This window comes from Stigmatopora argus, chromosome 3 (assembly GCF_051989625.1).
Source record: "Stigmatopora argus isolate UIUO_Sarg chromosome 3, RoL_Sarg_1.0, whole genome shotgun sequence".
In the NCBI taxonomy this organism is placed as follows: domain Eukaryota; kingdom Metazoa; phylum Chordata; class Actinopteri; order Syngnathiformes; family Syngnathidae; genus Stigmatopora; species Stigmatopora argus.
The window spans coordinates 8206557-8227767 of NC_135389.1; the positions used below are offsets into that span (position 1 = coordinate 8206557).

At 38.9% G+C, this 21211-nt stretch overlaps 1 protein-coding gene across 4 annotated transcripts; it reads left to right on the forward strand.

Annotated features, from left to right (window-relative positions):
- The first annotated feature begins 154 nt into the window (after window positions 1-154).
- man2a2 (mannosidase, alpha, class 2A, member 2) lies at window positions 155-20623 on the forward strand. Of its 4 annotated transcripts, none has more exons than XM_077596112.1 (25): window positions 155-344; window positions 1366-1769; window positions 1842-2024; window positions 3934-4191; window positions 4308-4452; window positions 5401-5572; window positions 5806-5933; window positions 6087-6260; window positions 6511-6697; window positions 7201-7378; window positions 8106-8308; window positions 8923-9105; window positions 9537-9651; window positions 9914-9984; window positions 10079-10244; window positions 12359-12595; window positions 12671-12790; window positions 12866-12980; window positions 13146-13279; window positions 13350-13491; window positions 13602-13735; window positions 17010-17087; window positions 17439-17633; window positions 18014-18124; window positions 18572-20623. In XM_077596112.1, the coding sequence occupies exons 3-25, from the start codon at window positions 1893-1895 to the stop codon at window positions 18722-18724; spliced, it is 3531 nt and encodes a 1176-aa protein (XP_077452238.1). In that variant the 5' UTR covers window positions 155-344; window positions 1366-1769; window positions 1842-1892; the 3' UTR covers window positions 18725-20623. The 4 variants fall into 4 exon arrangements, with proteins under 4 accessions (XP_077452238.1, XP_077452240.1, XP_077452239.1 ...); XM_077596114.1 differs by having other exon boundaries at window positions 1845-2024; XM_077596113.1 differs by having other exon boundaries at window positions 1863-2024.
- Window positions 20624-21211: the final 588 nt, after the last annotated feature.

Consider the following 21211-nt stretch of genomic DNA (forward strand, 5'->3'; position numbering starts at 1 on the left):
TTTATAAGGTTTGATTTTTTGACAACGTGATTTTAATGTTTAAAAAACACTCCAAAAATATATATTAAAAACATTACTATTGGATATCTATAAATATCACATAGCGTAAAGCCGGGTGCAGAACTAACAGAACAGCTGTTGAAGACGCACGGTTCAATGAGGCATGTCATATCTACCTGACGTTAGTATCTATGTTTGCTGCAGCTAGATGACGGAGCTAGCTAGCTAACTGCTAATATACCGTAGTCGCGTTGCTGGCAACCTCACTTGACTGTAGCCCGGGGCACATACACAGGCACACACAAGGGGGCTCCTCGCTCACGGTCCACTCGCCCTAATGACAGGTAACGTCAGAATTTTTAATTTTATTTGGTAGAGTTAAACAAGTATTTATACCCAGGTTCAGATGAAAACTTGTTAAAGGTTAGCTATGGCTCTTAGCGCTTAAGGTTATTGTTAGAACGCAATAAGACAACACATGCCCTGTCAAACAAGCATTATATGTTGAGGATTTCAATGTTGTTCCCACGTTTAAATGCTATGTAATTATTTTTTTAAATTTGGACAATCTTTTTCATCGGCGGACAGAGCCGGTTGGAATACCTTGTCATTAGCGCTAGCATGTTACCCTGCTTTAGTTTTACATTAATGAAACATTCTTGTTGTTATTTAAGAGATTTCATCTACGTTCAGTGGGGAAATTAAGAATATGGGATTCTTTCTGATGGAAAACGTGTGACCTGAGTGTCCTGTTTAAAAGTCGAACAAAGTCAAATTTTAACAGAGTTGCAACACGTTTGGAATGTAGGCAAACAGATGTTAAGGACTAGTCATTGTTTACACAAACGATTGGGCATGTTGCTCAAATCGGGTTAATTCTGCATACGCAATAATGTACCAATTTAGAATTAACTACCAGTGCGGGATTAGTCTCGTTTTTCAGAAGAAGTCTGATTCATACAGTTCTTTCGTATTCGTGTCATTGGTTTTGACACTTGACATATGTCTGAACATGTCAACGCTTGTTCAATTTCCAATACCACATCTTGTTGATTATGTTCGAGTAGTCACAACAACCCTGAGTAGTGAGCCGATTATACTTGTGATGGATTGCACGTTGGTGAACCAGGAACATCCGTTAGAGCTTAGAGGAAGTATACCCCCCACCAGCTGCTTCCTGTAAAATTTCTCTTACTTTTACTTGTATCTTGTTTTCTCACTACATTCAGAGATGCATAATGGATGTTAGTTTTGAAACCCTGATGACTAAAGTGTTGCCTTTCATCTCATATATGTCAACAGCCAATGAAGGTTTGTGTAATCAAAACCACTCTTATTAACCACAAATATATTTTGTTCCCCCAGATCCAACTTTTGGACAGACAAGTGCAGACCAGGAAAGCTTTGAAAGAGAGGGCGAAGGAGAACAATGAAGAATTAGATGCTTCTGTGATCGTGGAAGTCGATAGAAAAGTGCAAGCCCAGTTGTTTTCACCTCATTCAGCAGGGACACAGTTTCCTGTTGTTTTCCTCCCATCTGTCTGACACTTGTTTACAATTTTCCTGCGATCTCATCAATTTGGATGTTTGAACACAAGGGTCACTTTGAAGGTGACCATCGGTGGCTGTGGCCAGGCCTGAGCTGAAGGACAACTTGCCAGCTTTTGCTGACTTTTGTCACCTCATTCAGGTCCCTTTTTCCCACTGTCCATGCTCGTGTAGTCACCAGTATCATGAATGGAGGCTAGCAAACCTGGCAATATCTCCGAGTATGCGCAAGATTTTTTTACCTAATGGACTGTTTGCCATTTTGATCCTATTTGTTTCTCTTTTGGTTGGAGAAGGGACTACGTTTTTTCTAGAATCAGTTAAAAATCCTGCCCTGAGAGAGAATGAAGCTGAGGAAACAGGTGACTGTGTGTGGAGGGGCCATCTTCTGTGTGGCTGTTTTTTCACTCTATCTCATGTTGGATCGTGTCCAACATGACCCTGCAAGGCGACAAAATGGTGGAAACTTTCCACGGGTAAGAATAAATGTGTCAGGTTTCTTGAGTTTTTTGTTTGCTTTGCACTGCATTTCATTTTTTGACAATCTTTAAATATCTATTGGCTTTATTTTTAACACTATGTTGGAAAGAAACCGTGACAGCCCAAGCCAGGGGTAGGGAACCTATGGCTTGGGAGCCATATGTGGCTCTTTCCATGGGGGCATATGGCTCTCCACTAACCTGCGAGGTAAAATATGGAAATCATTGGTGAGAGAACTGAGTCCCGAACAGACTAATAAGAGCGTCACTGCGGTGTCGACACTACCTGTACCCCTACTTTAATCATAATTTAGTTTTTTATTACTCTTCTGCATGCATGACATCATTGATACTGATTTATTAGCCACAGCATAACAATGTTGTCAAAATAATTCAGAGACTTTTTGTACGTTAAGTGATGAAATGACAAAAAAAAAAATCCCACTTTCATATATTTTTACTTTTCAATCCCGAGAATGGCTCTCAAGAAATAACATTAGAAAATATTAATTGTTTATGGCTCTCTCTGTCAAAAAGGTTCCCGACCCTGGCCCAAGTGGTAATCCAGATTTTAGTCTGTTGTAATTCCCAATTAAGCAACTAAAAGTGTTATTTTGTTGTTCATAAAAGCTGCTCACAAACAATCAAAACTTAGAGTATTCAAACACTAATATAACAATAGCAATAGAAATATTCTTAATGTCTGATATCCACTGAAACTGGCAGCTATAGTGTAAAGATGGTACATTGATGGACCCCTTTCATTTGCCTGCTTGTTTTTTCTGCCGTGAAGGATAGACATGGGCTAAAACGACAGTACAGTATTTACTTCATATTAAACATATTGTCACCGGTTGGGAGAATCTCCCCACCTGACTTTCAGAAAATAGAAAGCCAGCTTCAATTTCTAAACATCGTTTTGGTTCATGATACCACTGAGTGGCAGCCGCCTGAAGGCCCCCGCATTTTTAAGCATCATTCACACACTATGTTGTCACTTACCATAGGTGGGAGAGATCAGTACAACAGCTCCTCAAGTTGATGCTCGATTGCTTGTTTAGTATACAAAAAATATTTTATATCTATATACATCTATAATATATACGTTTCTTTGTCACTTGTAACAAAAAAATTATCAAATTCGGTGTGTTTTGAATTAAATTTGTACGTTTTTCTGATGGGAAAAACCCAATTTTCTACTTATCGAATCTGCTTGTCATCTAAGTATATTTATAATTGAGTAAATTGCTAATTACCATTCCTAGTCATTGTTACATACTATTTTTACATTTTTGCATACAATAAATGGGCATAATATGATGTAAATGAGAATTTCTCATTTTTTCCTGACAAATTTATATTGTTAGTACTTCAACTTGTATTTTGTGAGATTATGTTTTTTATTTTTTAAATGTTAGAAAACATGTGGGTCCAAGGAGCTCTCCTGTGCTTTCTTAATGGACTCCTTAATTTATTACATTGAAGAAAGTTTAAACCTCTTATTTGAAACTTATTTTTTTAACATGACAAAGATCTATGGTTTTTGAACACTTACTGCAATTGACTTAACTCTCTTTCTTCCTACGTGTTAAAATAAATGGGAGTTTTGTTCCCTGCATTGTCCCCCAAGACAATGGGTGTGACCCTTTGTGTTATCTACTGACCAGTTGGTCATAGCTGATCTTTGGCTAAAATAGATGTGATGTGGAGGATGGGAAAATGTGAGAGCCAACAAGAAGACAAAAGTTCAACGTAAAGATTCACCAGTATAAAGCAATTTAGTGTAGCTGAAGTGAAACTTATCTGAAGATGTGTCAAAGCAGCCCATTTTTAACTGTTAAATGCAATTTGACCTAGAAGATTTTGTTTGATTTTTGAGGCACCTTTGTTTTTGTATGTGTTATAGAGCCAAATTTCAGTCCTGCAGAACCGGATAGAGCAGCTGGAGCAGCTCTTGGAGGAAAACCACCAAATCATTAGTCACATAAAAGACTCTGTCATGGAGCTTACAGACACAGGAGCAGTGTCTCCCAGTGGCCACCTGCCCTTCAGGACTGCCAATGGCTCCTGGGTCCTTCCCTTTGACGGCCGACCCTCGTTCCTGGCTGTCAAGCCCCAGGACTGTCAGTTGGCTGCAGGCAGCCATAGTCAGGCGGACGTTCAGGTTTGCCACTTAAAATTTAGACAATCACATATAAAGCACGTACACAGTTTGCAGACTAGTTGTGTTTTTTTTTCTTCTGGCCATTGAATCGATTACCACCATACATTTTTTTTCAGATGTTGGACGTGTACTCGCTCCTAAAATTTGACAACCCAGATGGTGGTGTGTGGAAACAAGGTTTTGAAATAACATATGAAGCTGAAGAGTGGGACAAGGATCCTCTCCAGGTCTTTGTAGTCCCACACTCTCACAATGATCCAGGTAAACACCAAGTGCATGTGAACAAAAACTTAAATAATCTATGACCTGACGTCCTCGTGTGCACATCACATTTTTGGTTGTCAAAGACTACAATGTTAAATTTTGGACTACAAGGGCCCGGCGTCCACTTATGGTATTGACATCATTTTTCTCAGAAACTACATTATGTAAAAAGATAATTCTTTGTTTTTACACTCATCAGGTCCCAATTAGCATAAATATCAAAGATAATCTGGTAAAACCTGTACTTCTGTGGCATGACTAAAAACCAAAACCAATACCTGTTTCTTTTGAACATTCATTTACCTGGCACTGAATAAAAAAGTATCTTATTTCTACAAAGGATACTGTAGTGTTGGCTCAAAAACACTTCAGCAAAGCACTGCCCATAAAGCCATTTTTGCTGGATCTAGAAATACAAGTTAAACTCTGCCGGACAAGTTGTTCTGGGAAGTCATTGACCCCGGCCAAAGATTTGAGTGACATTTGACATGATCAGTACAAAGCTCAAAATACAGTACCATTGATGGTGTGTTATTCTGTAAAGGTACAGTCAAAATCTATGTTAAGGTTTTGGAAAAACATTCTGTTACTGAATAATTTCATACTAAAATGCGGTGAGTGCTAATCTGGCCCTACGGCAATCCAGACCTGCCCTCCATTAAAATTGTGTCACACATTCTGAAGCGGAAAATACCACAATAGAGACCTGGACAATTTGAGAAGTAAATATACTTGGAAAGAATAACTGGATTGAACAGGTTTCTCTGCGCCCAAATATTTTTTGATCGTTATAAGAAAAGTTCATATAACCTAGTGGTACATTTTACAATCACAATGGGTGTATGCAAAGTGTTTAGGTGATGGGATTCCTTAGTATTTTCAGAACTGTTTACGTGGTAGAAACAGAATACCCATTTCTGAATACTAAGAACCACTTCATTTTAGGTTGGGTGAAGACATTTGACAAGTATTTCACAGACCAGACGCAACACATTTTAAACAACATGGTGGTGAAACTGGCAGAGGATCCCCGCAGAAAGTTCATATGGTCTGAGATTTCCTTCTTTTCCAAATGGTGGGAGAGTGTGGATGCACAGAAGCAGGAGGCTGCTCGAAAGTGAGTTGCTGATCAATAAAGTGTTGATTTTTCAATTCTGCCAGCTAAATCCCAAAAGTATCAGAGATGTCTGTGCTGCTTTGGGATGGTTATAGTGTTTTTTTTATATAATGGCTCATACACACTAGCAGATTGTGGTCATTCTGGAAATAGCTTTTTATCTGGATGAAGTGTTTCTTGCATGAAAGGGAAGGCTTACTCTTACCTTCTTTTTGTAATCCTCTGTCCCACAGATTGATCCTCAATGGACAACTAGAGATTGTGACAGGAGGATGGGTCATGACAGACGAAGCCAATGTTCACTATTTTGCAATGATTGACCAACTTATTGAGGGACATCAATGGCTGGAGAGAAACATAGGTGCATTGAAAAGAATCCACTTAAATATAGATGTCCCTATGTCTGCCTTTAAACTTTGGCTTGGTTCACGCTTCACAGAATTATTAATTGTCGGAGTCGATCAGTGTTCTCGTATGAAACTTGTGTGGTCATTTTTTACTCTCCAAATTACAGGGGCAATACCCAGCAGCGGATGGGCGATAGACCCTTTTGGCCACAGCTCCACTATGGCCTATGTCCTAAAGAGAGCCAATTTAACCAGCATGCTTATCCAGAGGGTCCACTACTCGGTCAAAAAGCACTTTGCTGCCACACGCAGCCTTGAGTTCATGTGGCGACAGGATTGGGGTGAGTGCAGGACATGTTGGAAGTATGTTTATTACTACAGAGCTGATATTCATCATTTTTCACCCTAACCTTCCATTTTTGTAGTTATGTATTCAGTAAAATATTTTTAAATAAGGTTACAGGTAAAAGATGAGAAGTTCTCTCATTTTCCTGATGTGTTTTTTTTTTAAATAGTGCTTGCTCATTGTTCTTGTGTGCTAACATGTTATTGATCCTTGGTGATATTTGTTCACCTGTACCACCTTTACAGACACTGGATCCGTTTCAGACATCCTTTGCCACATGATGCCATTCTACAGCTATGATGTCCCTCATACATGTGGGCCAGACCCAAAGATCTGCTGCCAGTTTGATTTTAAGAGGCTACCTGGTGGTCGTATCAACTGCCCATGGAAAGTGCCACCCAAGGCTGTGGTGGAGGCAAATGTAGCTGAGAGGTGAGTCATACTGCTGCTAAATTCTGAATTTGAATTTTTTAACATGATGCTTTAATGGATCAGTAATTGAAGGTTGTTCACATTTATTCTAGTTTGTGATTTGTCTGTTGCAAAGTCGCTACACTACAGTGCATTCTCACAAATTCATGTTTGGACTATTTATTACATCTAATCAAATGAAAATTATTCTGGCTGATTTGCAGACTGAATAGACTGTTTCAATTTGCTGTGAGTAATGCACATTATCCAAAGTCACACTTGTTCTAAGGACAACTGGTGAAAAGAGAATGAATAAGGAGTAAAATGGCAAATGAATCTAGAATGTATACTGTTGGGCAGCTTTCACCAGCCATAAATAACTTCTGAGTACACATTTCTCTTGCTAATGGTAAGCTGTCCACCTATTGTGAACCTGCTAAAGGCATGGTTATAGTAATTGATTTGAAAGGTGCTTTTTTAGACTGCACAAGGTCTTTGTTTCAATTTGCCTCCTTCTAATGCAGGGCACAACTCCTCCTTGATCAGTATCGCAAAAAGTCCAAACTTTACCGTAGCAAGGTGCTTCTCATCCCATTGGGAGATGATTTCCGTTATGACAAGGCCTTGGAGTGGGACCAGCAATATATCAATTATCAGAAACTCTTTGATTACATGAATTCTCACCCTGAGATGCATGTCAAGGTGAGAAAGCAATTTGACAACTGACACGCCAACTAATCTATTTTTAGTATTTTTTATGCCTATTTTAAGGCAATCGACAAAAATAGATATAAAAACGATTTGATTCGTAATTGAACTTGGGGAATAAATATTCTTTGACATTTGTAGTCCTCTGTTAAAGTACTTATTAAATATAGTGGCTGGCCCCAAATTTGTATAGGTGGATATTTTTTGTTTCTTTATGGAATAAAATGACACTGCAGCTAAACTACTTTAATATTAACATGATGCATGATGTTCTGAAAGAAATAAAATATAATAGCCATTGCTATAGTGTCTTTTTGTTCCCCCCAAAATATCAAGAAATTATGCATATCTATTTTTTAACCCTATATTTGGTAAGACTTGAAACTTAGAAAATGACCTTTTTAACTTTGCATTACTGTTCATTGTTTCCAGTTGCGAAAATGATTGTTTGAAGATTTACCTCTAATTGACATAAGCTTGAGATGTGACTTCTAGAGGCCCTTAACATTAATCGATACCCAAGAATTAACCTAATTCATAAAGATTAACAAATAAAACATAACTTGTTCAAGTCAATGAAAAGTAATTATATAGTAATATATTTCGCCATAAACTTAAATGCAAACAAAACAAAATTTGATTCGATGATTACAATTCTTTAAAAAATGATTATAGGTTCCTTTTTAGTCTGAAGTTTTCATGTCTGGCTATTTTCCTCCAGGCTCAGTTTGGAACTCTCTCAGACTACTTCAATGCTTTGTATAAATCATATGGCGTGCCCCAGGGATCCCGACCTCCAGACTTCCCCGTGCTTAGTGGGGATTTCTTTGCCTATGCTGATCGCGAAGACCACTACTGGACTGGCTACTTTACATCCCGACCCTTTTACAAGAGTTTGGATCGTGCCATAGAGTCACACCTCAGGTGGGACAGCCTCATCCACATAGATATCCCTTAGATAATGTGCTTTGTAAGTTAGCTGTTTAATATTAAAGGGAATGATAACACCTTTTACTCTTCATCCCAGAAAGAATTTTCAATAAATTATTTTCATTTTACTAATGTATAATAGTGGAGACTTTATCAGTGTTGGTACAAATTTAGCTAATTAATCTTGGCTGACTTTAGCTAATCCCAAATGACCTGTCTTTCTTCATTACATACCTAAAACCCATTATCACCTGCACCTCTAATCAAGTCTATCGTTGTTTTTAAGTTTGGGTGTAACCAACATCATGGAATGGGTGCACACTAAAGCGGTCATATTTTGGGACTATAAGACGCACCTGCAAAATGATATGAAAACTATATTTATCCATACATAAGACAAAGTTCTTCCCATTGTATTATAAGACATTGAAACCAAAAGACATGCAACTTTTCAGTGTGTAAAAATGCATATCCTCTCCAAGCCAGAGGGGTCAAATTGGAACTTGAAACTTTGGAATTTGAAAAAGTAGTGCTTTATAATTGTTAATGGTTGAGGAGTACAACAAATCCCCTTCACCCTGCTTCTTGTGGAATTATTCATGTTGCAGGGGAGCCGAGATCCTTTACACATTGGCTCTTGTCAATGCCCGACACATGGGAATGGAAGGGCGTTATCCGGTCTCAGATTACGCCCTGCTTGTTGACGCCAGACGCTCTGTGGGCCTCTTCCAGCATCACGATGGCATTACTGGCACCGCAAAGGAGAATGTTGTCATTGACTATGGCACCAGGTAGAAAAAAACCCTCAAATTTGAGACAATCAAATAAAATGTTCATCGACAAGTTGCTGATTGGCAATTTTCTTTTAACTGCTTTGTTTATCGTATTTGCTACTTACTGTTAATTTGGAATTCTTAGGTTTACAACATCTGACTGTGAATATTTACGTTTTTTAAAACCTAGTAGTAAAAACGTAAGCGCTGAAATTGGGCCTTCGGGGGGCGCCCGTCTACTTAAAATCAAACGTGGTTGATTTACCTGTATTTTTCCAATTCACCACCCACAGCTTGGCCTTCCCTCAGATTCATGAATTCCTAAACAATAAATGAGCCAGCCAACCAAGTGTTGTTAGAGGTCGACAATTTGGATTGGATTATGCTTGCAGGAGAATAGCACACCATCTGCTCTTGACTGGTAAACTATTGTTTTCTACCCTCCATAGATTATTGCGCTCACTTATCAACCTGAAGAGAGTGATCATCAATGCTGCTCATTTCCTGGTGATGAAGAATAAAGAGTTTTATCGCTTCTACCAGACAGAGCCTTTTCTGGAGACGGTAAGAACAAACAATGTAAGAGTGATAAAAATAAAGTCTATCAGGTTATTATAGATTTATTTAAACTAAAGATGCTAAATATGCATTATGTGAAAATGTGAGTGAAAGATAATGTTTGGATGAGTGGTTGTCTTGTCGATAAAGGATTATAACCCCCAACTTGGATAGACTCGAGCTTCCCTGTGACCGTGAGCAGAATAGGAACATGGCTTGTTCGATAAATGTGCCATTTTGTGTTTGAGTGGGTATTTGATTTGTTTAGGATGACAGGCGTGCTACTCAGGACTCCCTACCTCAGCGCACTTTAATTGAGTTGGGTGCCACAGGACCTAGGTAGGACCCACATGACTACAATGGTGCTTGCCTTTTCCCTCCTTCCACTTTATTTCAAGCGACCTATTGTTTTTTTCCCCCTTGTCGCTATCAGGTATCTGGTCCTGTTCAACCCATTTGAGCAAGAGCGGCTTTGTGCGGTGACTGTGTTGGTGAACACCGTCAAGGTGAGAGTGCTTACTGAAGATGGACAGACTGTCCCTGTGCAGCTGAGCGCTCAGTGGAGCTCGGCGAAACAAATGAGTGCAGAAGTGTTTGAGGTGAGAGATGACTTTGCATAAATCCTACTTCATAGTAATTCATGTACGCTTGGCCCATTTGATTATGGGCTGTGCAGAATCACATCCTTCTACAGAGCACTGCCCTTTCCTCGTGAAGCATTAAGACAAAAATCGTAATCCAAGACAAAGGATTGAACAAGAACAGAGATGGCTTTATAATCTACATGAACCAAATGATTCGTTTCAATTATGATGGCACTTTTAATATAAAAAGTGCTGCAATACCAGGCAATTAAACATCTTTCAGGGGGTCAACTGATGCAACCAGTCTGTGCATCTGCAAAGTCCTCAACGACTTTTCTATCTATAATGCGTACTGATTTCCTGAAGACTCCAAAGTGTGTGTAAGAATGCAAAAAAGAAACTGCACAAACGTCATATGCAGTTAATGGAGAAAATAGTGATACTAGGTGAAATATTTTGCCTGTACATGCCGATTGGCATGTCAAAGCCTGTTCATAGAGCTTACTCTAAATCTATTAATGTTAGAGCAGGGAGCACCTCATATACCGATAAGGTTAGCAAATGTTCTACGGAGATGAATTTCTTTAAGTAGTAACCTTTGGAATTGGTGTAGTTGTTGGTAGGGCTCTCAAATTATTGCGTTAATTCTGCTTAAAGGGACTGTAAACTTGAATTATAAATGAGTAAAATGTGCAAAAATAAAAATTGCTGTTTACAACCATGTGAATTGAATTTTAAAAATGGCACATTTTACAAGGGTTTAAAAAGAGAGAAAAAAAGGCTTGGCCTGTTAGTACTATTATGCTGTAGGTGTGGTCGTACCAACTATCAATTATACTACTAGCACTTGCTAGTGTTGAGGCCTAATATAATTATGCTAAATAAAACCTTTTTAGTTTCTTGGTCCTTTTGCAGTTTCAAAAATTATTCTTTATCTCTCTTCTGACACCATCTTATTGTTGTTCAAGCAATATTGTGTTTGAATTAAAATAATAGACATTCATTTATTTTCATTTTTTTGTGAGATACTAACCTTAATATTTCTGTCACATGAAAATGAGACTCATCATGAGGACTACTTTGCTCTTATGGAACTAATTCATCTACCGAAATTCTACACGTTTTCATACATGAATTTTGATCAGAACCATGAACCCTTGTTCCCTTAACTGTAGAATTGTGCCAACTAGTCATCCTTTGTACTGCCTAGTTTTTTTATTTTTGAAGGATGCTGAAATGGTTGATCAGTGTTATAGATAAGCCTCAACCTACCCTTTAGAAAAACAACATCCTAACTGGGAAGATAACATGTTGGCATAATGTAACACAGCAGGGGTTCTTGTTGCCTGACACAAGAAGAAACGCACATGCTGCATTTTTGGGTTGGAGAAAGTGGGCTGAAAGGCTTGGAGATAAATTGTGCTGATAAGGGAGGAAGCAGTGATAGAAAAAAATAGAAGAACATGGGAAAACAGGACAGAAATGCTAAATGGGGCAGAAATCAAACAGAGATTTTACATGAAATTTCAGTTTGCCATTGGCTCTTCTGAATACATGCCAATGCATTCTTAGAAAATTAAACATTATTTCAATTTCAGCAGGGTTTTGATCATATAAATGTCTTCAATGTTTAACAAATGGCTTGCTTTCCACTGTTTACAGCAGAGTTGTCAAACTGATCAAACACGAAACATAGTAGTAATGGTTTCTTTTAAAGGGCCATTATATATGCCAATTTGGGTTGCCATGATTAATTAACTAATCAAATCCAATCGAATATCAATTTTCCCATTGAATTGACAATTATTTCGATTGCAAATGTTCCCTATGTTTAAAATTCTAATAAAATAAAAAAAAGCAGTTTTTTTTTTTAAACGGACAGTAAATATTCTCAGATTTCTGTGAACCTCGATCTTTCTTTAAGCATTAGAGACATTGGATTTAAATGGTATTTTAGTAAGAAAGATGAAGTCGATGCACATGATTAATTTTGCAGGCCACCCAATATGAAGTGACAGGCCAGATTCCCCCAGGCCTGGAATTTGACACCTGTTGTCTACAGCAATGGATATGCAGCTGGGGCTGGGAATGTGAATAATCAAATTTTCACTTCGCAACCTTCTTCACAGGCTACATTCATGGTGCGTCTACCACCATTAGGTCTCGCGGTCTTCCATCTTTACAACTCTCCAGACTCTCCTTTGACGCTACGCTCAGACAACCTTCTCCGTCTGCCGGGAGGTGCTGTCTCTCCTCGTACATCGGACCCACTTCCTGTTCGATCTCAGCTAGCTGACCCTCAGACGTTCTACATCAGCAGCCAGTTTCTGAGACTGGGCTTCTCTGGCACCACTGGCCTTTTGGAGGTTTGTTTCTGAAACAGAATTGCTCCTCTTTGATCCCAAGCATACACACTTTTCTCATTGATTCTTAACCTGCAGAGTATCAAACACAAAGATTATCAGGAAATAAAGGTCCAGATGCACTTCATGGTATACGGGACTCGTCCTTCTAAAGACAAGAGTGGTGCCTATCTTTTCCTGCCTGATGGGAAAGCAATGGTATTTTGAACTCTTTTCCATTCCTTAACTGCTACTGCTAATGATGCTAATAGCCAGTTTTTTTACTGCTTTCAGCCCTATGAACAAAAACAGCCACCTGAGGTGCGTGTCGTTGAGGGGCCTCTCTTCTCTGAAGTAGTGGCCTATTACCGACACTTTCAGCAGGCAATTCGCATCCACAACGTGCCCGGTAAGTAAACTCTTGTAGGATCTGTTCAAAAACAAAATGCAGCTGCTGTCTTCTGTGTGTTGTATGGAACCACAGAGGCAAAAATTTAAATCTCCAAGTGAATTGACAATTTATAACCAAATAAAATTCACATTGATACAGGCTTTCACTTTCTCATATTTCTAGGCGTTGATGGTTTATCTTTGGATATCACTACGACTGTGGATATCAGAGACCAGAATAACAAAGAGCTGGCGCTGCGTCTGCTCACTGACATCCAGAGCGAGGATGTCTTCTACACAGACCTCAATGGCTTTCAGGTCAGTGTGGTAATGATTACCATACTCTATCTATCTCCAAATGTTGAGAAGCTTGAAACTCCATTTGTAGATGCAGCTGCGTCGCCGCCACCAGAAGCTTCCCTTGCAAGCCAACTTCTACCCAATGCCCAGTCAGGCGTACATCCAGGACAGCCATCACAGGCTGACGCTGCACACAGCTCAGTCTCTTGGTGTCACCAGCCTGGAGAGTGGTCTGTATTCAATTTTGTTTTATTTTCTTAAATTTTGTCTTTTTTTCCTTTTCATTTTAGTTTCTTTGAACCTATCTATGTGCAGTATATTGTGTATTCATTTCCTCTAGGTGAGCTTGAAGTAATTTTGGACCGCCGGCTGATGCAGGACGATAATCGTGGGCTGGGTCAGGGCCTCAAAGATAACAAGAGGACAGTCAACCGCTTTCGACTGCTATTGGAAAGGAGATCAATGGAAAACAAGGTAAGCAAGGTTGATAAAAATGGAAATACAGTCTTCCCTCAATTATCGTGACTTCACTTATTGCGAGCACTCCTTCGATTTTTTTTCTGCTATTAATTATTTTTTTTAAATATTGTTATTTTTTGAAAGTTCATAAAAATTTGAAAATCCACGCTGAAACCCATAAGCGGAAGCCACTCTTGCTACTAGGACTCAGCACTGAAGGGTCTTTTTTCCCTTCAGGTAGTTATAATAAGGGTGACCCTACTTTGCGATTTTTCGATTATCGCATCCATGTCTGGTCTACATTAACCACGATATTCGAGGGATTACTGTAAGCGGGGTAATTTAACATCTTTAACAACTCATTTAACACCGTAGGGAAAACGGTTTGTGGTTTCTCACTTTGGAAGAAATAATATTTTGTTAGTATGACATTACAATTGAAATAATTCAATTATTTGTTTTTTTTGTTTATTATACATACTGCAAAGGATCAAGCAACAAAATAGCTGGAGCTTTTTTTTTGCTTCTAAAGGGTTCCAAAAGCCATATTTTGGTAACAGTGAAAACTGAAAAACATTAATATAGGTTCTTTAATTCAGTCTATCTTTTAACGTTCGACTGGAAGGCAGCCTGGTCAGCAACATTGTGAGAGCTGCAGCATTTCTGAGCAGTACAGTAGTTTTTTTAAGAAACAATCTGTGGAAAGCCTGTTTTGTTGTTTTTTTCTGAATCTCTTACAAGCCTATTATTTAAAATTCCTGTCTGCCAACAATTTGCCTGTTCTGTTCTGCTTTTTCTCTCTCTTGCTCTCTCGCTGGCTGGCTGGCTCTCTCTCTCTCTGTCTCTCAAATAAGTGCATCTCTATCAAGTCATAAATAATTGCAAGGTTTAGGAGATCCGAAATCACTTTTCATCATCCGTATTGACTGACTTATGAATCTGTGTGACTTATTTAATCTTGAATTAAACCCTGGGCCCATTATCAGGTAATGAACACCTCAACATGTTGAACTAATTTTAATTTGAAAGTCAACCAGATATTTTATTCTATATTCAATAAAAAAAACGTGAAAATCCACGCTGAAACTTGCAAGCGGAAGCCACTCTTGCTTCTAGGACTCGGCACTGAAGGAAAAAAAGTATTAGTTACAATAGGGGTGGCCCTACTTCGCAATTTTTGGATTATCGCGGCCATGTCTGGTCTACATTAACAGCGATATTCGAGGGATTACTGCAGACCACATGTCAAAGTGGCGGCCCGGGGGCTAAATCTGGCCTGCCGCATCATTTTGTGTGGCCCGGGAAAGTAAATCATGAGTGCTGACTTTCTGTTTTAGGATCAAATTAAAATGAAGAGTATAGATGTATATTAAATTTCCTGATTTTTTTCCCTTTTAAATTAATAATTGTAATTTTTTAATCATTTTTTTCTGTGTTTTTAGTTCAAAAATCATTTTTTAAATCTAAAAATATTTTTAAAAAGCTAAAATAATTGTTTTAGATCTATAAAAAACTGAATATTCAGGGCTTTTAATCCAGTTCTTTTAATAATAATAATGATAATATTATTTTAATCCTTTTAATCCATTTATTTAAAAAAATCTAAATATTATATCTAAAATGGTCCGGCCCACATGAAATCGAGTTGACGTTAACACGGCCAGCCAACCAACCCGAGTCTGACACCCTCGCTATAGACCACAAACAAGACTTTTTACATTTTGTGACTTTTTGCCAATATTGGCCACTCCAGCCACCCCCATTGCACGTGGATGAATTTGATAAGCATGACCCTGTCTTGCAAATAATTAATTCTGTCTCACTGCAGTGTCCACACAAGATATGCTGTGTGTGGGTGTATTTAATTTCACAAAACATTGACTGAGTAATGAATTTCTGGCCAAGTTTGTTCTGACTACTTCTTCTATTGAAATGAGTTAGGTCAAGCTTACCTTATTTTACATCTAAGTCTTCGACATAAGAAGCGTCCAGATCATTTTATGGCCAATCCTCAGTGATTTATCCCACTGAAAAACCTGTTTCTTCCACTACTCTTTCACCTTCCAGCTCGAACAGAAAACAATTACTACACTGATTTCATTATAACTCAAATGCGCTCTTGAGTCTCTTATTTTTAGACAGATACAAAATCAACTTGGCCTGCATTGTTGACCTACAAGAACTGGTCATGCTACCATTAGTGCTGCTCACTTGTTTTCCATTGAGATTACCCAATTTGAGCTATGGTGAAAACTGATCTTTCTTGTATGAATTACTCCCAATAGTGCAATTATTTCACTTTTTATAAGGCCACAGCTAATAAAACAGCCCCAAAGCAGCAAGTTACCACCTCTATACATTAATCCAAATCTGTGATTAACATACATTTTGGCTTTAGAGCAAAAAGTTTAAACCAGGGATTCATTTGACCACAACAAATGTGAAATTGAGAGATTCCAAATCTGTTTAAAATATATGTATATTTTTTTACATCTACGTTGTTGAAAAGGGGGCCCGGTGGGGCGAGTGGTGAGCACGTCGGCCTCACAGCTCTGGGGTCCTGGGTTCAAACCCAGGTCACGTCCATCTGTGTGGAGTTGGCATGTTCTCGCCAGGCCTTTATGGGTTTCCTCCCACATCCCCAAAACATGCATGGTAGGTAGGCTGATTGGACACTCTAAATTGCCCCTAGGTATGGGTGTGAGTGTGCAAAGATAAATCTTTGTATTTTTAGACCACCTGGTTTACACTCTCTTTGTTATTCTTGGAAAGGAACAACTAAAATTGCTACCCGTCTTATTTTTTGGACAAATCAGAATGAAATTTGGTGGATATATTCTAGGGATATATACACATGGATCCACTGAGCCTAACAAGTGACTATTTGTTGCCTCTAGCTCCCAAATTAATCAGTACAATACCACATACCCGCTCTGGTTGTACTTTTCATGTCTCTGGACTGTTGTGACTTGATTATTATTTTGCTAAAGCAGGAAGTTATAGCCTTTTTATGGCCACTGAGTATGTCAGCTTATGATCTACCTTGGAACCAAAGTCACTACATATATACTTTTATGTTTCAAAAGGATCTCTGTAAGATAGATTCAAATAAAGTTAATGCAGGTTCACTCTTAAACCCTGATTTGATCCGTGAACAGATGATTTGATTTTAAGAGGTGATTTTCTGTATTACTGCATTGTTTTTCCCCTAATGTGCTTCATGAAAGGATCCTCATATTTAAAGTGTTTTTGTTATTTTTGTCTATCTCTTCTCTTCTGTTGCCTTCAGCCTGCTGGCTTCTTTGCCAAACTTGCCTCCTTATTTCACACTCTTCTCCCCAATATATTGCATGACAGTTTCGAGGAGGTAATGTAATCATGAGAACTGCACCAGTGCTTTTACCCATAGCCTGTGCCCTGTAGTTCGTTTTCCTTTCTTATAGATACAAATACCCAATGTTACAAAATTCCACTCGTTCCAAAAAAAAGAGTAAGGTGGAAATAGCAGTTTTTTTCTGATTGAAGTGTTTCTGCCTGCCAAGATCCATGATTGAGGAGTTTTAGACATATTGCTTATGTATGGTGATACTGGACTGTACTTGGGACTTAGAAGTAGAAATTACCCAACCCAGTGTTGATAGTTGTTTGTCATAAGTAAAACATACAAGATCTACTGTTGAGCAATATAGGGACCCTCATTTTCTCTCCCTTCCTCCAGGTGACAGATGTCTCAACGACAAGCTTCCCGTCTGTGCTAAGTCACATGACCAACAGGGTCCTCAATCACGACGTTCTGGCTTTGCCTGTCTTGCCCAAAAGGCGTGGCGTGCCACCTCTGGAAACCTATGCGCCACTCAAGACCACGTTCCCCTGTGATTTCCAACTTGTAAACCTGCGGAGCATCCAGAGCCAAGTAAAAAGCCAATTCTTATTTTGAAACCTTGCCAATTTCGATAAGCATCTTTGGCATTCATTCATTAGCCTATCCCAGTTAACAATGGTCAGTAGGCGGGTGGCACCCTTAATTGATTACCTGCCAATCACAGAGCACAATGAGACAAACAACCAATCACGCTCAAACTCATACCGAAGGGGAACTTCAGAGTGTTCAACCAGCCTTTTGCACATGTTTTTGGATGTGGGAGGATACTGGTGTACCCAGAGAAAACCCATGCATGCCCAAAGGAATTAAAGTATTCTGCTTCCTATACTTGCAGTGATTAGGGACTGTTTTATTTTAGTGCCCTCACCGTTCTTTTGTTAATGGAAAATGTATTTTGTTTGCACGCATAGGACGCCAACTCTCCATCAGAATACACTGCTTTAATTCTTCACCGTTTTGGCCTAGACTGTGCTTTGGATGTTCCAAATTTGGGCTTCAACTGTACCACCAACCAAGGACAGGTGAGAAACCAATTACAGGCAAGGGAAACCTGACTTGAATGTGCACAAACACACACAATTATTTCAGATATAGGGGTGCACCGGACTATAAGCATACAACAAAGTTGAAAAGATGTTTTTTTTTTAATGTAGGCCACTAGATAATAAGCTGCAGGTTTACACATATTATGGGATATTTAAAACAAAAGACTTGAAGACATGCAGCTCATTAGTGTGTAAAAATGCATAAATTAGTTTCCCTGATTAAGCAGCAGAGTTCAAAGCAGGGGGGAAAATATATGTATATGTGTATATATGTGGGGAAAAAAATCAATTTAATTTTGTCACTGTTCACTCAAAAAGCAAGTTTAAGTTTAAGAGTGCCAATATACTGCATACAATATCTATTTTGTACAAGTTACAACTTTTTTTTTTAATGCTGCGCCTCTTTGTTTTTTTTTTGAGCAGATGAATGTTTCCGGCCTGTTCAAGAACCTGGATCTGCAACTACTCCAGCCCACATCTTTGACGTTGATGTATTCAAGCCCACCATTGGCGAACACTTCCACAGTCAGCCTGGATCCGATGGAGATCTCCACTTTTAAGCTCAAGCTACGGTAAGAGCCAGCACGATTGAACGGGCTCAGACTCTTCAGACCGAGAAATGGACCCTCACCGGCTCTGGACCAGCATGGGGGAATCTCTCCGCGTCGAAGGCGCCACAGAGAACTGGAAATCCTCCACGAGCACGGCCGCAGTAGGTTTGCTGCTTAAGAATGTGTTCTCTCTCGGCTCTCGCCTGGAACTGAACTACTGAATGTAAATATCCCAACGATGTGTTAGTGGGAACAAGAAGAGGGGGTGTGACGTGGTTTCGGGGGTTCCTGAAAAATGTGTGCCTCCCATGGGTGCAATTTAAAAAGCTTTATTTCTTTTATGAACTTTTATTTTTCTATGCGCACACTGATGCTGGCACACTTTGCAATCTTGTTTTCGGTCCACTTTAATGTCATCCTTTGCTTTTATTCGATTTTTGCGGTTCCCTCATCGCAGCTGATGTGAATTTACCATGGGCCAACATTTGTCCTAATTCTTGTTTCCCAGTCACCGGTGAGCGACCATGCGTGTAATCGGGCTCAAACCAACGTTGGACCGCACATGCGTGTGCGTTCGAAGTCTTAGGCCAGCACTAGCCTGCTTGTTTTAACGACAAATTTCCCATGTTGTTGCAGTAAACAACTAGCATGAGCAGGATAAAGCTGAAGAGGCAATTGGACAGAGGAGAGGTGATATTATTTTGTGATTATTAATATTTTAATGCAACTTGTCCATCCTGCCAATAATGATGGCACAAATGGTTTGCTAATAAACACATACGTTGGGCTTTTAACACGCCAGCAAACATGGTGTTTGGAAGGTCGTTATGCACTAACGATTTTAAGTACATAGAGAATGTATTCTATTCTGCAAACTATGTTGAAGATCTTTTTTTTGTAGATTAGCCAAGAGTTATTTGATCACATCATTGCTCAGACAAAAAAATCCAATGCTGGCTTAAGACTTCTTTTTTTTTTTTTTTCTTTCACACTGGTGTTTATGTATGCCTGTATTATGTCAGGGACCTTTCATGATGCTGTAACTGCATTTCTGTTTTTCAATTTAAAACATTTGGCCTGAGAAATCAAGCCAATTTTAGTTTGGTTTTGAGCCCTATTGCGCTAGTTATTAAAATCATTTCTCAAGACCAGCCCTAAAACAAGAATTGCAATGAGCTTAACTCATTGGCTGCCATTGAATGCAATGGATTCCAAATCCTGGTTGACTGGAAGAGTTGACAGTAATCGTTTACTTTAATTTCAATAGATTGGACGTTAACCGGAATCAATTGCAGCCTTTGCGTTAAAATCCTCTTGTGAGTTACTGTTTATGCTGCTTCAGTAACACAGTATAGATTTCCATTTCATGATTTTTTTCCCTGTTTATAAAAGCATCGTAATGATAATTCCAGGCACCTCTGCAGATGGATTTCTTCACTTTACTGCACCGTCTACTGTGATTTCAGTTGCCTCAAGTCAAATTTGAGAGGCAGGACTGAGTAACAATGTAAGTGTAGCTGGCTGATGTGCGTACAACTCGGGGCTTCACATGAAACGAAATTGAATCTCCATGGAGCTGCTGAGTTTTCCCCGTGGCTGAGTCTGTACTCAGAATGAAGCTGTGGACACTTTTTTTATGACTTAACTGTTAGGTCTGGTCTTTTTTCTTTTCTTTTTTTTCTTCTTCCCTAGAGGCCTGTCACATAAACACGCTGCGTGGATATCTAATAATTCTTGCCCCAATTTCTATTTTGCTTTTCACTGGCGCATCTTTGAAAATGTCTCTTTTAAAGAGTTGTCAACTACTGTAGCACATTATGTCCAGAGGTAATGAATGGTGGCAGACTATCTTCTTTCTACGTATGTTCCGTCCCAATGGAGTGAAAATGCAGAGTAACTGAATAAAGAAAATTTGAGTTACTTATCCATTGACGTACAGTATATTTAGACTCATGCTTTCACAGCATACACCTGCATTGGATGCCTATTTCAGGGTCTTGCATTAGTTTTGCACTGTTCTTTTGGAAGGATGACATGAACATTCACAAAGTCAGTTTTTTGGAGTACTGATGTTTGGATGGACTCATAGAGGGTTCAGTGCTCTTGAAAGTCACAAAATTGCATATTTTCTGTGCATAATTTGTGCGGTCAGGTGCCGGTCATTAATTATATGTAGTATACAAATGGAATGTTGGTTTGTAAGGTCTTTGCCTTGTAGAAGGTTTTTTTTTTTCTTGGTAATGAAACTTTAATGGACCAGTTATTGCCAATATAGTAAAAATCAGTCGAGCAGTCTCCAAATAGTACACAGGGTTGGTCAATTGGTTCTGTCAATTAGAGTCCAGGTCTGCGCCAATGAGGTATGCCTGTAGGGGGCAGCATTGAGTCAGGTCAAATTCTTTGTCCAACTCCCTCAAAACCTGAATGAGAAGAGCACACAGCAGAAGTGCGGGGGTAAAACTGTGAGTTTCATTTGTCTGATGTGTCAAAAGCTTATTCCTCCTCTGTTCCT

What these genes read in the sequence shown, in the direction of transcription:
- man2a2 (XM_077596112.1), top strand. Translation starts at nt 1,893, where the DNA reads ATGAAGCTGAGGAAACAGGTGACTGTGTGTGGAGGGGCCATCTTCTGT. An exon ending in ACCCTGAGATGCATGTCAAG is followed by an intron (nt 7,379 to 8,105) that starts GTGAGAAAGCAA and finishes ATTTTCCTCCAG; the next exon opens with GCTCAGTTTGGAACTCTCTC. An exon ending in GTCATTGACTATGGCACCAG is followed by an intron (nt 9,106 to 9,536) that starts GTAGAAAAAAAC and finishes TACCCTCCATAG; the next exon opens with ATTATTGCGCTCACTTATCA.